The 16,002-nt window shown below is 53.0% G+C and overlaps 2 protein-coding genes across 2 annotated transcripts in view; both read right to left on the reverse strand.

Annotated features, from left to right (window-relative positions):
* Positions 1-5,161, reverse strand: part of EIF2B3 (eukaryotic translation initiation factor 2B subunit gamma) — a 98,973-nt gene extending 93,812 nt beyond the window's left edge. Inside the window, exons 1-2 of the mRNA XM_062497006.1 lie at positions 4,931-5,161; positions 1,329-1,468 (exon numbers count right to left, since the gene is read on the reverse strand). Of these exons, the coding sequence (XP_062352990.1) occupies positions 1,329-1,468; positions 4,931-5,078 (288 nt within the window). The 5' untranslated portion in view covers positions 5,079-5,161. The remainder of the gene's footprint in view (positions 1-1,328; positions 1,469-4,930) is intronic.
* Positions 5,162-5,688: 527 nt separating this feature from the next.
* LOC134046585 (E3 ubiquitin-protein ligase HECTD3-like) lies at positions 5,689-13,941 on the reverse strand. The gene is made up of 21 exons (XM_062497219.1): positions 13,578-13,941; positions 13,339-13,499; positions 12,708-12,800; positions 12,183-12,318; positions 11,720-11,835; positions 11,342-11,455; positions 10,200-10,282; positions 9,795-9,960; positions 9,364-9,445; positions 8,973-9,155; positions 8,831-8,880; positions 8,646-8,710; positions 8,325-8,428; positions 7,958-8,077; positions 7,739-7,828; positions 7,440-7,646; positions 7,018-7,147; positions 6,584-6,658; positions 6,232-6,313; positions 6,056-6,127; positions 5,689-5,880 (listed from the first exon to the last, which is right to left on the reverse strand). Exons 1-21 carry the CDS (start codon positions 13,902-13,904, stop codon positions 5,796-5,798), a joined length of 2,541 nt encoding a protein of 846 aa, XP_062353203.1. The 5' UTR covers positions 13,905-13,941; the 3' UTR covers positions 5,689-5,795.
* Between the last annotated feature and the right edge of the window lie 2,061 nt (positions 13,942-16,002).

Here is a 16,002-nt window from a genome sequence, read left to right on the forward strand (position 1 = left end):
CTCTAAGCCTTTTTTCTGGAAAATAAATAGAAGATCAACACTGCCGCCTGTGAAAACACTATTTTCTAACTCACAGATGCTCTGCTTGCTGTCTCCCAGGGGTCCTAAGCAGACCTGCCTGGATTATCAAAAAGAGGGACACCCTAACACATGGACTCATCATTGATCACACAATAAAACTGCAAGGTCAGGGTCCCAATTTGCAGTGAAGATAGTTGCTTATTGCATGCATGTATTTAACAAATATTGCCAAACTGAGTTACAACAAAACATGATTCTCCACACAACAAAAACATTCAGTTCAGTTGTACTGATGATGTCCATTTTGATTTTCTTTGCTATGTATTCTCTTCACCCTCTAAACAGTCAAGTCTGTGCATTAATCCCTTACTGGATCTGTCTCACTGTGCCACCTACACATCCATATTTGTCCTGAAGTTTCACCTTGTCTCAAATGAAGTCTTTCTCATGGGAGAATATAGCCTGTAACACTGCACTTTATTAGCTTCAAAAAGGGCTTCAAAAAGAAACCTCAGGACTTAAGCACTCATTGAAGTTCTGTTGCAACATTTATTTAAACAGGCAATTTGGCTACCATGGCCTAAACAGACAGGGAACAAATCATAAGATTAAGACTATGACAACAACAAAACCAAAATTCCATCCCAGATCACAGCAAGAGCTCCGAGCAGCATTTCTGCCTTACATGGGAGTGTTTTAATTATGCAGCTGGAAATTAAAATTCTATAAACTGTTGGGTTTATTCAAACAGCAGCCCTTTATCACATCTGGGCACTGTTTACTGAAGAGCTTACTGTAAGACTAAGTGAGCAAAAGCAGAGGAAAGGCAGAAAACTGAAGCCCAGCACAAGTCACCGACCCAACAGTGCAGGCACGCCTGTGTCAGGGCCAACAGTGAACACAAACTTTCTCAAGCATCACTGCATTGCCTAAGACAGCAAGAACCTTTATGCAGAGCTACTTCCCTAAGCATTAGGTGTACAACAACTATCACACATTGTATCAAAAAATCATAGAAACAAATACAACCTTTTAATTACAGTGCCAGAAAGTTAACACTGGCCAAGAAGCAGCCAGAGCCCAGCCTGAACAGGCTCCAGCCTTACCAGCTCCCAGTTCAGTCATTCAGAGTCTTATTGTAGGAGTTCCCCCGTGAGGTGACCTTTACAAATTCAGTTCTTTTGAAGACCAGGAAATTCAGTTATGCACAGTATAATTCTACAGTACACTCCTTACAATACAAAAAAAACCAAAACAAAACAAAAAAAAAAAACCTTCCAGTTAAGTTCAATAAAAGACAGTAATACCTTAATTTTCTGGTGAATATGCCTCAGTGAATCTGCTGTACCCATGTCCATGTTGTCACTGATGCACACAAAATCAAGCTTCATTTTTGTGTCCAGGTTTAGCATCTTTTGGATTTCCTTCCTTGTAATCACAATGACCTCTAGGACAAAGGAGAGTGAGATGAGACGAAGCAGAAAAAAAATCTAAACCATATTTATCACAAATAGGATACACCCACTTATTAATTTAGAAAGGCTGATGGAACTGTCAAAAGGCTTGAGTAACATAACTGGGTTCTCCACCCAGCCAAGCTCTTTTGGCAACAGTAACTTTTCAAGAAAAAGAATTGAACTCCTAATGAATATGAAAATAATCTCCCCTGCTTTGCTGGGTGGAGGTTGTTCCTGACAGGGACACATGCATGTGTGGCATGAGTTAGCAAGACAGAACAGACACTTTTATCATTAACCAGCAACCTCAAACCATATGTCCTCAAACAGACCAATGAGACCCCATGTTCATGTCACCAACACTTTAGAGCTCTGTCTTTTGCTGTCCCGATCCTGTGTAATCCTCTGTGGACACCACCACCAACCACACTATTACAATACAATGGTTAAACTATTTCTCAGCATCAGCTTGGCAAGAAAGTAGAGTAATATATGAGCAACAAACTCATTCCATCTACAAAAGAAAAAGGATAAATGCATATTTGAAGGAAATCAACACTGGCATGAAAGCATATTTTCCAAAATGAAGAATGCGAGAACAGAAGCTCTGCAAAGAAAAGACTGAGGAAACAAGATGACAAGAAACCTTTTCCCCCAGTCTCAAGAACAGGAAGGAAAAATAACCATCAAATTTTCCAGTTACAATATCCCCTCCAAACACTCCAACACTATAACATTGTATTCCACATGGAATTTTAACAGAGAAGTATGGGAAATAATAAATAATAATTATAATAATAGTATAGGCAAGACAAAAAAACATCAATAATAAATCTGTATCAATCAAAATTTAACTCATCTTGAATCTATTAAATAAAGAAAAGAGGAAGTAACTGTAAACGTGGGAACTGTGTGGCATTTTGGTGCCAGAGACATGGCTGCTCTTCCACTCCCATACTGGATGCCAACATGGCAACATATGCGGAAGAACCTAGAGAATGGGACTGAAAGCACACCTTGAATTAGGCAAAGAATTAACTGATGAAGAGGGAACTGGTGTCAGGTGCAAGCTGTAAGCTCATGCAGCTCAGCACAAACTTGGTGAGCTGGGCAAAGGTCTCCTAAATATTAGAACAGACGAAGCACTTACAATTAGGGCAAAAGAGACACGGTGAGTCAGCCCATGGAACACCCACTTACTTACATAAGCAAGTATGAGGAACTACAGTCTTATGTAGTACTTAATAAAAATCATTCAGGGAGAGAATTCATGTCACTGGATCATTTAATACAGGAATGTACAGCTTGGTCACAGGCAGGAAGCAAGGAAGGAGCAGGAAGGTGGCAGATTGCTTACTGAAGCTGAATACATTTACTGAATACAACCCTGCATGCCCACATTTTCACTGGAGATAGCTAAGCTGAAGAACTACACGTGAGAAAGGAGAAAGATCTGACTGCAGCAGTGTCACAGAGCCACAGCATGGTTCATGCTCGAAGAGACCACACTGGATCATCTGATCCAACCTCCCTGCTCAAGCAGGGTCATCTCAAATCACACTGCACAGGATTGTGTCCAGATGGTTCTGGGATATCCCAAATGAGGGAGATCCCACACCCTCTCTGGACAGCCTGTCCCAGTGCTCGGTCACCTGCACATTAAAGTTTTTTCCCATATTCAGGTGGCACCTCCAGGGAATCATTTTCTGCCTGTTTCCTCTTGTACCACTGCTTGGAACCAATGAGCAAAGAGCCCAGTCCATCCTCCTGACACCCCCTTCAGAGACTGAGAGACACTGATGAGGTTCCGTCTCAGTTGTCTCTTCTTGAGGCTGAACAGACCCATCTCCCCCAGCATTTCCTCATAAAGGAGATGCTCCAGTCCTTTTATAATCTTTGTTGCCCTCCACTGGACCTGCTCCAGAAGCTCCATGTCTCTCCTGCACTGAAGAACCCAGAACTCGACACAGAACTCCAGATGCAGCCTCACTAGGACAGCTACTAGTCGTCAAGAGCATCAAGTGGAAATGGTTATTTCTGAATAAAGAGCCACACAAAGCACAATACTGATTACACAGAAGATTTTAGCTATCTAAATTTTCATTGTAGGATAAAAGTACTGCAAAAAAAAAACAAAAACAAACAAAAATACCCAGGAGAACAAGCAAAGAAAGCAAACATTCAGAATGCAGATTTCAACAAACAACAAACAAATCCAAAGAACAACAGTTCTTTAGGATTTTCTAGTGAAACAGAACAAAGGTAAAGTCTGCTCTTAGTTTTGCTCCTTCACACTGAAATAGTAAGAGGCTAACATGGATAATCATGAGCTGATCTTTACATCTTCACAGAAGAAAGAAGCAGTTGGGAAAAAAGCCACAGACTCATGGCAAAGTACAGAATAATCACAGAGATGAAACAGAGAAACAGGAATGCAAAAGACAAACACAAACCTAAAAACCAAGATGCTTGAAAGGTGTCAGGAAGAAGTTTTATAAGAAGCTGGGGGGACGCCATAGAAAGATTTGGTCCAGTACTCAAAAGGTGAACAAAGCCTAAACTCATAAGATACTGAAGAAGCTAAATACTAAGTACTAAATACCACCTTAGTCCCACTGTGGAACAAAGCCCACAGGTATCATTCCCCCTGCCCCGTTCTGCGCTTGGCTCTGCGCTGCCACATGGGCTGAACGCCTTAGACAGAGCCACTAACCCTGAACTGCAGGCCACGCTGAAACAACAAACCATGAGCCATCCCCAGAGAGCTGACACTTCTCATTCTGCTGCCATTAATGACTGAGAAAGAAACATGAGAGACTCACGGTTAGCAACCCAGGGAAAGACATCAAAATTGGGAAAAGCCTCAAATCAGAGTATTGCTAATGTTGGAAAAGACCTTTAAGAACATCAAGTCCAACCAACCAGCACCACCACCATTTTCACCACTAAACCATGTCCTCAAGTGTCATATACTCATGTTTTTTCAACACTTCCAGGGATGGTGACTTCACCAATTCTCTGGGCAATCTGTTCCAGTGCTTTAAAACCTCTCCCGTGAAAAAAAAAAATCGTAATATCCAATCTAAACCTCCCCTGGTGCAACTTGAGACTATTTCCTCTCGTCCTGTCTCTCATTACCTGCGAGAAAAGACCGACACACACCCCTTAGAACCTCCTTTCAGACACCCCCGGCCCTTGGTGAGAAGAGAGGCAGAGAGCGCAGGCACAGAGAACGCAGTCGAGGGGGCAGGAAGCGATGTGACACGGGCCAAGAGCAGAGCTCCAGCGCAGAGGAAACAGACATGTGCTACAGCACCTGCCCCGTCCAACAGGGCACCTGCGACACGGCATCAGAACTGCGGGAGAGGCGGCGGTGACCGGGACAGCCCGTAGTGACCAAGGACAGTCCGCAGTCACCAGGCTCAGCACGCCCAGCCCCCGCCGTGTCTCACCTTCGAAGCCGGCGCGCTCCAGGAGGTTCAGCGGGTACCAGAGCAGGGGCCGGTTTCCCACCGGGAGCAGAGGCTTCGGGATGCTGGAGGTCAGGTCCGTCATGCGGGAGCCGCCTCCGGCCGCCATCACCACGGCCTGGAACTCCATCGTGTGGCGGAGTGACACAGAGACAAGGCAGGGTCTCACCGGGACAGGTGAGGCAAGGCCAGTTCACTCCCCCGGTCCCTGCGACCGCTCCCGGCACTGACAGCGAAGCAATGGCGGCGCGGCCGCGCTGCGCCTGCGCGCGGACAGCCGAGCGCGTCGATCGAGGGCGAGCGCCGATAGAATCGATCCGCGTGCCCGGTGGGCTGCGGGCGGCCTCCCCCCAGCCAGGACGGCGAGAGGAACGCCGAGCGATGGACCCGGCACCGCCGAGCACCGAGTCATGGATCCCCGCCGAGACACCGGGGGCGCTCGGCCGAACAGCGCCCCCAGGCGGCCGCGGGAAGGACTGCAGGGGGTAACGGGGGGACAGCGGGGGCTCTGGGGGTGGGGGGGGGGGGCGGGGCACTGGGGAGCACTGGGGGCTCCGTTTGCACTGTGCTCCCCACACCATGTCCAGAGAAAGACAGAACTCACAGTGCCCCTCACCCCCGCATGCTTCGCTCTCCACTCCACACGACCCAGTGCAGGCACAGCACCCAGCGGCCAGCACCATGTTGACCTCTCTCTCCAGCTGCAGCACTGACCACATGCTCCAGTCCCAGCCCTAGAGAAGCACAGACACAAACAGGACCTGGGGCAGGACAGCAGGATCTGGCCCTGCAGTTTTATTGAATCCAGTGTCCCCAAGGCTCCCATGGCGTGGGGCACATGGGGGTGTCATTCATCCCAGGGGTTCTTGTCGGTGTCGATGGACATGCAGTTGTACACAGCGTACCGCAGCAGCTCCTCGCAGACCTTGGCCCTGGCAGGGGGAACTCTAGGTCACAGCCATGATGGGCACAGAAAACCTCACACAGAAGTTTTCCTTCCCCACACCTGCCTGGACATTCCCCAGGGGAGGGCCTGGGAAGTCTTGATGGGAACCCCAACACCATATCCAGGGAGCGGGGAGCATCCCTATCCCCGACTCAACTCACGAAGAATAGTTGGGCAAGAAGAAGGTGCAGGAGCACGTGCAGGCCTGTGGCATCAGGTCCAACTCATCCAAGCTTAGGAGAAAGGAGAGTCAGACCCCAGCACAACTCGGGGGCTTCACATCATGTGAGGACCCCAGCATGGCACAGGTACCCCAACACAGGCAGGATGGACTCACTTTGACCTTTCTGGGTAGACATGGATCTCAACTGGGAGGCGGCTCCGGCCAGTGACAAACTTGAGGAAACGGCTGAGATCCTCTGAGGGGAAGGACAGAGCTCAAGTCTAAAGGACAGGACTGCCCCAGTCACTGCTGTCACAGCAAGATCTGACTTGCAGAATCACCCCGGCAGCATGGGGCAAAACTAAGGGATGCTCTTGGAAACCCAGGAAGGGCAAGGTGGGATGATTTTAGCCAGTTCCCAGGGAAGCACCTGGTAAGCACCCCTGGGGCAGAGGGCAGTGGGTACCCCCTACTCTGGCTTGTCCTACTGCAAGTGAAGAGCAGGGAAAGGCTTGGGGTCACTCACCGCTGGTGAAGTTGTTGAGTGCCTCCAAGAAATACTGGATACGGGCATCATCAGCGGTGAAGTCATCAAACTTGACTGCGACAAAAAATGCGCAATGGCTTAATTAGAAACTCCCAGCAAAGCAAAGAAAAGGAGGACACCCTCTGCTCCTTGGTGAGCCCATGAGAGCCCCTAGCACTCCTGAGTGGGACCACCACCTTGTGTCATGGTGGCCACTTGCCTCTGCCCATAGCAGCTAAGGACTAGATGGACCAGAGTGGGGTCCAGTGGGGTTTGCTGCTAAACCTGAAGCATCTAGGGACCCTCTGGCTTATCCTCCCCCAGGCTCTCGGGCACCTCATGACCAGGATGCATGTGCAGGACAAGCATTATCAAGGGGATCCCCTGCCCTTCTGGAGGGCAGGGAGCAGCTCTGTGCTGGCCCTGTGACTTACTGAACTTCTGTAGTTCAGCCACTGTGATCTCCGGGTCCCCACAGATCCTCTTCTCCATCTGCTGCCAAGTGAGCAGGTCCAGCACAGGCTGGGGCACCACACAGAGCAGCCCAGCACGTATGGCTGCAATCTGTGAGGACACAGGATGGGTTCCATGTCACCACAGTGGGTCTGTGGTGGGGCAGCCACCTAGGGCTCTGGGGACAGCAACCACAGGACCCCAAAAGGGATCCCTAGGGCACATGGACTTCCTGGGCATGGGATGCACAAAGAAACCACCCAGAACTGGTGGGACAAATTTTGGTGCTGGGGTGGAGCTGAGGGATGCATTCTGGCAACAGCCAGTCCCACAAGTACCACCATGTCTTGCCACAGGAGCAGGGTCCCCTTGCAGCCCTGTCAGCCCTGGGGGACAGTGTCACCTGCTCCTTGCTCTCCTCCAGCCGAGCCTTTTGCACCAGGCGGATGAACTCCTTGCGGTCCTCATAGCGCACAGTTGTGTTGCTGCCGTTGGGGATCAGCTCCACCATGCACTGGTCACTCAGCATTGTTGTGTAGGTCAACTCTCTGCCAAACATGAACTCAAAGTCTTCTTTGTCCACCCTCTCCAGCACCTCCAGCAACTTCACCTGCAATCCAGATGAGCAATAACCACCACAGTGGAGCCAGAGCAGCCATGAGAGAGCATGGTACTGCCCTGCCAGCACCCAGCCCTGCTCACCAGCTCTGAGTCCACAGTGGCAAAGTCCTTGCTCCAGCTGACCTCCTCCCCTGCCAGCTGCTTCCACACCAATGCTGGCAAAGACAGGATCTGCCAAAAGGAGTGGACACAAGCATTCTCCCCCCTGCCTTTCCCTCATCCATGGGCAGCCCCTCTGCCCAAGACAGGGTGGTCACTGCCAAGCCCCCTCACTGGCCAGGAGGACTCTGCTATGCTCACCAGAAACTCCTTGCTTCTCAGGGCTGCTCCCATCAGCTGCCCGATCCACTCATATTTGGGGAAGTCCTTGCAGGAGGGGTTGGGCACATACATGTCCCTGGTGTCACTGCTGCTGTTAGCCTGTGGAAGAGATGCTTAGGACACAGATATTTGACAAGCCCAGTATGGTCTCTCCTGCAGTCTCCCCCACAGTCACCCCTCCACCTGCCTCTCCAGCCCTTTACACCCCTCCAGGAGCTCTCCACCACCAAAGTACAAGCACAGCTCCTCCAGCCAATCACCCTGCAAGCATTAAGATAGGGCTAACACCCCAGGCCCTGCTGGCTGACTCCCCTAGCCTGGACAGGCAGACAGTGGGATGCCAAACCTGATTGGAGGTGCGCACAAAGAATGGCAGGGGCACTGGGACATCGCTGGAGCTGGGACACAGTTCCTCTGACACATCTGACAGGCTGTCCCGAAAGCCACCACCTGCACCGGGGGCAGAGGATGGTTAGTGCCTGACACACCAGGGCCAGACACTGAGCCACAGGATCTGGTCAAGCTGCCCCACTCCCTGGGACAGCAGCAGCACTGGTGGGGTAGGGGATGATCTCATGTTTGCAGAGCAGGGATGCCTCTCCCAGAACAGCATGGGCACCCACTGAGCTGAACACCAACACAGGAGACACGAGGGGAGACCTCTCACCATTGTCAATGATGCCCTCAGTGATGAAATCGCACTCCCACCACTGGCTGTAGGTCAGAGGCCACCTGTGGGGAAGCAACAGCTCCATGCACATCCCTCCTCCAAGCATACCAGCAACACCTGAAATCCCTTTGCACCCTGCTCTGGGGAAGTGACACCCCACGAATATGACACTGAAGACCTACCTGTAGTCCAGAGGCTGATTGTTCTTGGAAGATCTGAGGCCATCATACAGCTGGAGAGTAGTAGAGCAGAAAGGGGATGAGATGGGGGCCTTATACCTGCTGCAGTGACAGACACCTGGCACAGGGCATGGTGTTGCCATACCTGGGTGAAGACAGCATTCCTACAGCTGGGGTCCAGTGTGGGGTTGGCACGGTGCTCATGGGCCAGGAGCCGGTTGATGTAGAGCTTTGGCAGGGTGTGAGGAGCAGAGCTCTCCGAGGACTGCAGACAGTGAGCAATGAGGGCTTCACTCTGCTTGGACAGCAGCAGGAATGGCTTCATGCTCTAACAAAGGACAAGCAGGGATGGTTAGAGGTCTGATCCTGCCACCACCTGCTGTCTTTTCCTCTCCTCAAGTCAGCTCTGGTGTCACAGGGGATGCTCCTCCATCCCCCAGGCAATGCCAAACGTGGCAGCTCTCAGCCCCCAGAAAACCTGAACTTGTAAGATGCCCCTGCTGGCACCATCCCAGGGAAGCCTGGCACATGCTCACCCTGAGTGCATTGAAGGTGCCGATGCTGTCCTCGGAGAGGGGAATCAGGTAACACAGGACACTTTCCAGGAGTTGGACAAACCTGGAGACAGGAGAGAAGCAGTGTGAGGCTGCAGGAGAGTGGCATTTCACCACAACCCCTGGGCACTGTGCTCCCTGTCCATGGGTTCCCTCCAGCCCATGCAGGGACACCAGACACAAGGGAAGCACCCATCCAGCACCCTCTGGTCAAGCACTTTGTTTAATTTCCCCCAAGAAAATGCTGCAAACAAAGGCAACCCAGCACATGCTGCTGTACTGCAGCGGAATCACTGCAGAGGGTCTCTGTGGGGCCAGTGCCGACTCCAGCCTGGGCCTGCCTTGCAGGTCATGGCATGATGCTTTTTTGGGACTGAGATCGCTGTAGGAATTGTGGTATCCCTGTACTGTACCTCTGAATGAGCACAGCTCGCCGGTACAGCACATTGGTATCCACCCCTTCCAGGAGAGGGTAGCGAACCAGCCGGGCTGGCTGGAACATGTCAGCATTCAGGATCAGGTCCCACTCCCAGAAGGACATGATCTTAATCCCCTGCAGACGGACATTGTACCCTTGGTCTGCCAAGAAAGAACACTGATGCTGTCTGTGTGTGCTGCAGCCAGCACGGCTCAGATGCTACAACCAGGGGTGAGGTGCCCCCAGCACCTGCAGCATCTCATATGAAGCTCTTTCCTCAGTCTTCCCACCAGTGGATCCCAAAAAGCAGCCAGTGTGGTAGGAAGAGCCACAGGTGCCAGGACTAGTGGGTTTAGGGCCAGGCTGGGCTGGCAGCCACAGTCTGGGTGCACAGGCTCACCCCGGCACTCCAGGAAGCGAATCTCCAGCACCGGCATGTGGGTTTTCATGTCACGGAGGATGCAGACATTCTGGTAGCTGTTCCTGCACACAGCATGGAGGGAGATGGCAGAGCCATGAGGCACAGACAACTGTGAAGTGGCCAGCAAGGCACAGGCCCCGCTGGCTCCCCAGCCAAGGATGTGTTTCTACCCATGCAAAAGCCCCACCTCATCAGGGCTGTGGCAGGAGGTGCCCAAGCAGAGAGAAGATGCTGTCAGAGGCACAGAGATGTTCTGGAGAAGGTGGAAGCTGCATCCAAAAAGCCAGAAAAGAGCACAAATTCAAAGCAGTACAGAACAACAAGATGACTGAGAGCATATCACAGTTCTTGGGGGTCCCAGCACATCTCACAAGGGCAGAACCATCCTTCAAGCAAAGTTGGTCATGCAAGGGTGGTGTGTTTTTGAAAGAAACAGGGATGTGTATAAATGTATTTTCAATGTCTTTGTCAAGGTCCCATCAAAGTCTTGTGAGACCATAGGGAAAAACCACTGCAAGTATTCCTCCACAGTGAGGAGCTGGCTCCTGCCACTACAAAGGACACCTCTGCAGTCTCATGGGTGCTTCTTCAGAGACAGATTTCACTGCTTAGCCAGAAAACATCGAACAGGCACATTTTGGGGGAAGGCGAAGGAGACCTTTGCACTCCTGTGTGAGCCCCTGGCTGCCTTGAGAAGGGTGCTCAAGGCCAGGGTGAAGATGGAGAGGCGAAGCACCACAGGACTTCTTGGCTACAGCATGGCAGAGATGCTCAGGAAGGTGACAGCAATGGCATGTGTTCCCAGAAGTGAGGAGGAAGAGGCAGAAACACCACCAAAGTCACCAGGCAGAAGGAAGCACACTGCAGACCAGCTGCTGCAGCATGGGTGAGGAGCAGAAGAGATTAAGGCACTTGACTGGCATATGGAAGGAAGGGACCACCACACTTGTGGGAGCAGATATAGCCTGCACTCAGGGAGTTCCGACCGCTGGAGAGCCACTGCCACTGGCAAGTCACTCAGAACCAACCCCAGCCCCATCCTTAGCATGTGCTCAGGATGCAGAGACAGCTCAGGAGTTTGGCACAAACTGGGCACAGACTGCTCCTCACTCATTACTCACTCATTAATTAGGACTGTTCTCAGGTGCTGCAGCCTGCTTGGTGTTCCCCCATACACAGCCACTCGCCGGGGTATGTAGGAGTTGGACTGCCCATCCAGCATCAGCCACAGTCTCCTGGGGGTGAGAAGAGCAAGGAACAGCATTGTCCTCCCCTCATGAGCTGCCTGGGCCCAGAGATGCCCCCAGAGTTGTCCCAGGCCTGCAGCAAAGCTGCATCTTCCTGGGGTGCCTTTGGCAGCAGCTGTCCCCCACCTCAAGCCCACACCCCCAGATGCAGCTGGGTGAAGGCTGGGTTGAAGAGGAAGATGGTGCTTTGCCCCACACCCTGCCCTTCCCTGGCGTAGCTGTTGGCATGGAGGGAACACCCCGAGGTCTCACTTGACAATGGTGCCTTTCTTCATGTTGAGCCGCACCCAGTGCTGCCCCGGGGGCCCACTGCTCTCCCAGAAGGTGTATGTCAGGTTGTCTGTCAGATGGGCTGCAACACAATCCTCCTGCAAGTGAAGTGAGCAGATGGAGGGAGGTGAGCATCCTTGAACACACTGTGGTCTCCTCTGAGATATGTTTTGTGGGTCCAAAGGAGGTCAGGAACAGGACAACCCCTTGGTTTGTTAGGCTGGGGGTGGATGGCGGCTCCCTGACAGCAAACTGGGCATGGCTGTGGATCCATAGTGCCCCAGAGACACAATGGAGTTTTGCTGCCAACAGCTTTGCTACAGTAGCAAAACCTCCCCACCATCACAGAGGGGACAGCCACAGCTAGCCATTCCCTCCCCACATCTGTGGTGATGCTCACATGTCTTATGCTGATTTTAGGCTGCAGAGGAGCCCCACTACGCACCGTCTGTGAGGAGACCTCGATGCTGTTGATGTGTTCCTTAGTGCAGTCCACGCGCTGCAGCCTCTTCTCGCTGTGATCGTACAGGAAGCGCCCCAGCTCCATGTCATGTTCATAGGTCCAGCCTGGGGGCATGAACCTGCCAGGGAGTCTCTGTGTTAACAGGACAAGGAGACCACACTGTGCCCCAAACCTGCCCACCAGCAATGTGCAGGACCCCCAGCTGAGACTGGCTGCAGTCTCATGGCCACCAAGTTGACATGGTGCCAGGCCATTGTCCCTGCAGCAGACAGATGGCACGGCTGTATCTCATCACCAGCACACCAGGTATTTATGGCCACTCCAGCCCAGAGCGAATTGCAGTACACAGCCACTCCATTGGTCTGTGGAGCAAAGGCCATCTTCACTTGAGCAGTGCCACGGTACCCATTTAAAAGGTATATCATGGCTCTCATCCTCCCCCCACCAGACCATGAAGCCAGTCTTGGCCCTGCAGGCATGTCCAGGCTCTAGGAGATGCATTCATACCGAAACTTCTGCACTGCAGCCTCATCCTGCTCTATGAGCCTGGGCATCTCTCCAAGGCGCATGGAGTACGTCAGGTCCACCACTTGTTCCCAGCTGGAGCACAGGGTCAGAGGAGTCACACAACGGAAAAGATGTGTCAGTGTTCAGTGTGTCCATTACTGCCTTAGCCTGAAGTGTAGTCAGCAGTAGTGGGGCACTGGGGGTGACATCCAGGAACAACTGTGGGAAAGATGAATGTCCCTGCACCCGGGTACAGGCTGGGACAGAGCAGGGGAATCCTACCCTGCATGTGACCTTCCGTCATGAAAATAAAATTTGAGTTCTCTGATCACTGCACGACCTCTCTGACATTGCTCAGCCCCAACCCAAATGACTCAGAACGCCCCTGGCATCATCTTTATTTTGTGCAGGCGCTGCCACAAGCAAACAGGAATAGTCTACGAGGGAGCACCCACCTGCCCAGCGGTGCTCAGTGGGGATGTGTCCCACCTGCGCTGGAGGGAGTGAATGGGCTGTGCTGGGGATGCCCAGGGGATTTGGGATGGTTGGATTGCATGTCCTGTGTGGTCACACGCGATTCCAGCACACAGAGCCCAGTTCTTGCCCGGGGCGCAGCAGGCCGGGGCCATACCTGACAGCAGGTCTATAATCAACCCCCAGAATTTGGTGCTGACACTGGATCCTCTGCACGGAGTCAACCGGGACTAATTTATCTCCTCTCTCTCCGAATCTCTGCGCCAGTATCCAACCCTCCTCCAGGCCACGGGTGCCCGTGTACTCCTCCAGCTGCTCCTGAAGGCACATCCCGCCCTGTCAGCGCCGTCGGGACCAGGCACGCCCGGGTGGCTCCCGGTGCCGGTCCCGCGTTACCTTGCTGAGCTTGACCCAGAGGCCGGCGCCGTTGCAGTACTCCTCGCCGGTGGCGCGCAGGCAGCCGCCCTTCCGCAGCTCGATCGTGGCCCGCGCCGCCCGCTTGCCGCCCCGCGCTGGCCCCGGGCTGTCCCACACGCTGAGCAGGCTGCGGGCGGCGGCGGCCGCGGCGGCCGAGGGGTCCTTGCAGATCTTGTACTGCACCTCCCGCGGCACGTAGCAGAGCGCGGGGGGCAGCGCCTGGGCGCGGCGGAAGCACTCGCTGCACTCCAGCAGGAACCGCAGCCGGCCCAGCACCTGGTGCGGTGCTTCCCCGCTCGCCTTCATCGCGCTACGGGCACCGGCTCCCCGCCGCTGCGCTGCGCCCTCGGCCGTCCCGACCGCTCCGCCCCCGGAGTGCCCCCCGCGCCCGCCTCCCCCCGGGGCCGCCCCGCCTCGGGCAGCCCTGGCTTCCCGGCAGCCGCCTCCTCGCCGGGCAAGCGCCGCTCCACCCGTGCCCCGGGCACGCCCCAGCGTTTCTTCATCACTCTGGGGCAGCCGGCGCTCCTCTCTCCAGCTCCGGGCCCCCTTTACCGAGATGTGACTCTGTTACGCCCACTTCGGTATCCGGCAGGAGCTGACCCGGGTCACAGGCATCGCCTTGCCCTACGGCTTAGGACTCTGCTCCCTCCCGGCCTCCAACATCTCTGTTAGTGCTTGCATTCCTGCAAGCAGAGAGGAAGTCCTGTGGCGTCAGGGCACAGGGCTACATCTCCAGCATGGATAGGGAAAAAAGGCGAGTGGGAATTCTGACATGGGAGACCCAGCTTCTGGCTGTTATATCCCTGGTCTGGGCAGGTCTGCAGCAGGTAGAGGTGCTCCAAGCAGTTGCTGGGGAGGAGGACAGGCTTCCCTGCCCAGGACAGCTTTATCCCAGGCAGCAGAGGCATCCTGGCAGCAGGAGTGAGGGCATGACACCCAGCAGCATCCAACCCTGCCCCGAACACTGGCAGCATGTCACCCCATGTCACATCTGCTTGTTGTATATCACAGCAAGGCGGTGGCAGAGAGCAACTCAGCTCCACCCCATCCTACCTTAATTTCTTCAGGTTGGGCACAAAGGGCTGAGTTGAGGGATCATGAAGCAGGCTGGCAGAGCTCAAAGGTCACCACACCGCCCTGGTACCTGCCTCTCTGCTGTAGGTCAGAGTCCAGCTCCATCCCTGCCTGCAAAGCACAGTGCAGAAGAGATCCAACAGCTGTTCATCCCTGCAGCGTTATCTATTGAACAGGTGTGAACTGTGCCTCACCGCAGCAGTGGGCACCTGCCTTGCCACAAACCACAGTGCAGAAGAAATGCAGATTTTGGCCTTGCTCTTACCTGCAGTAACCGCAGCCAAGAAGATCCTGGGCCCTCCCTCTTCAGCCATGTCACCCTGTACCACTGGTTTGCAGAGCTGCTGCAAAGGGTTGAGCTAGTAAATACTCTGAGTCACCTCTGTGACACTACTTTGTGTGCAAGACATGACAAGGCCAATTTCTGCTTCACCTCCAGCTGCCTTCACAACAGCAGTCTTCACTGCTGTTCCGAATCACAGAATCATTTAGGCTGGAACAGACCTTTAAGTTCATAGAGTACAAGTGTTAACCCAGCACTGCCATATTTATCACTAAACCATGTCCCTGTCATATCCACTATTTAACCCAACAGAAGGACACAGAAGCTGCAACCAGACCAGAGGAATCTTCAGGAAGGGCAGGAGCAGTTAGTTAATTAATTTTATTTTAGATCATACAGTAGGTAGGGACAGACAGAACCTGTCAAACTACTAAGAGTTTGTCATACTCCAAGGTAGTAGTAGCATAACAAGAACAGCTAGGCTACATGAGCATTATTAATTACCTGAAACTATTCTATGACAATCCAGCAAGCTGAAGGCAGGAGAGAGCAAGTGGTTAAATGGAGCCATGACAACACCAGTCCCTCCCCCACCTCACCTCTATCCACCCTGGAGAGCTGCAGCTCTGGCACACAGAGATGCTCCTCAGAGCACAAAGACACCAGCACCTTCCTTAGTGTGGCACTGGCTTGAAAATCCATCTCCACTGATTTGATTGTTGGGGCAAGGACATGCAGCTGCTGGATCGTGATGCTCAGGACTCTCTTGCCCCAGACCACATGCAGCAGGACTCCAGGGCAGGGGCACTTGATTTGTGCCTTGTCAAACATGATAGGAGACAGTTCCTACCCACACCTTTAGAGATCAGAGAAGATATGTGACCCAGCACTGACACAACACCTATTTTGGGCCTCTGAGATTGGTCAGAATTGAGCCAGGCTGACCTTTTCCACAATTCACTGGGCTGTCACAGCAGAAATTCAGTTTTTGATTGGCTTAGAAATGCTGCAGATGAGAGGACCACGCAGAGGCCATCCAGGACAGCT

This window comes from Cinclus cinclus, chromosome 8 (assembly GCF_963662255.1).
Source record: "Cinclus cinclus chromosome 8, bCinCin1.1, whole genome shotgun sequence".
In the NCBI taxonomy this organism is placed as follows: Eukaryota; Metazoa; Chordata; class Aves; order Passeriformes; family Cinclidae; genus Cinclus; species Cinclus cinclus.

What these genes read in the sequence shown, in the direction of transcription:
- LOC134046585 (XM_062497219.1), bottom strand. Translation starts at nt 13,904, where the DNA reads ATGAAGGCGAGCGGGGAAGCACCGCACCAGGTGCTGGGCCGGCTGCGG. An exon ending in TCTGGGTCAAGCTCAGCAAG is followed by an intron (nt 13,500 to 13,577) that starts GTAACGCGGGAC and finishes ATGTGCCTTCAG; the next exon opens with GAGCAGCTGGAGGAGTACAC. An exon ending in TTGTGCGCACCTCCAATCAG is followed by an intron (nt 8,078 to 8,324) that starts GTTTGGCATCCC and finishes TCTCTTCCACAG; the next exon opens with GCTAACAGCAGCAGTGACAC.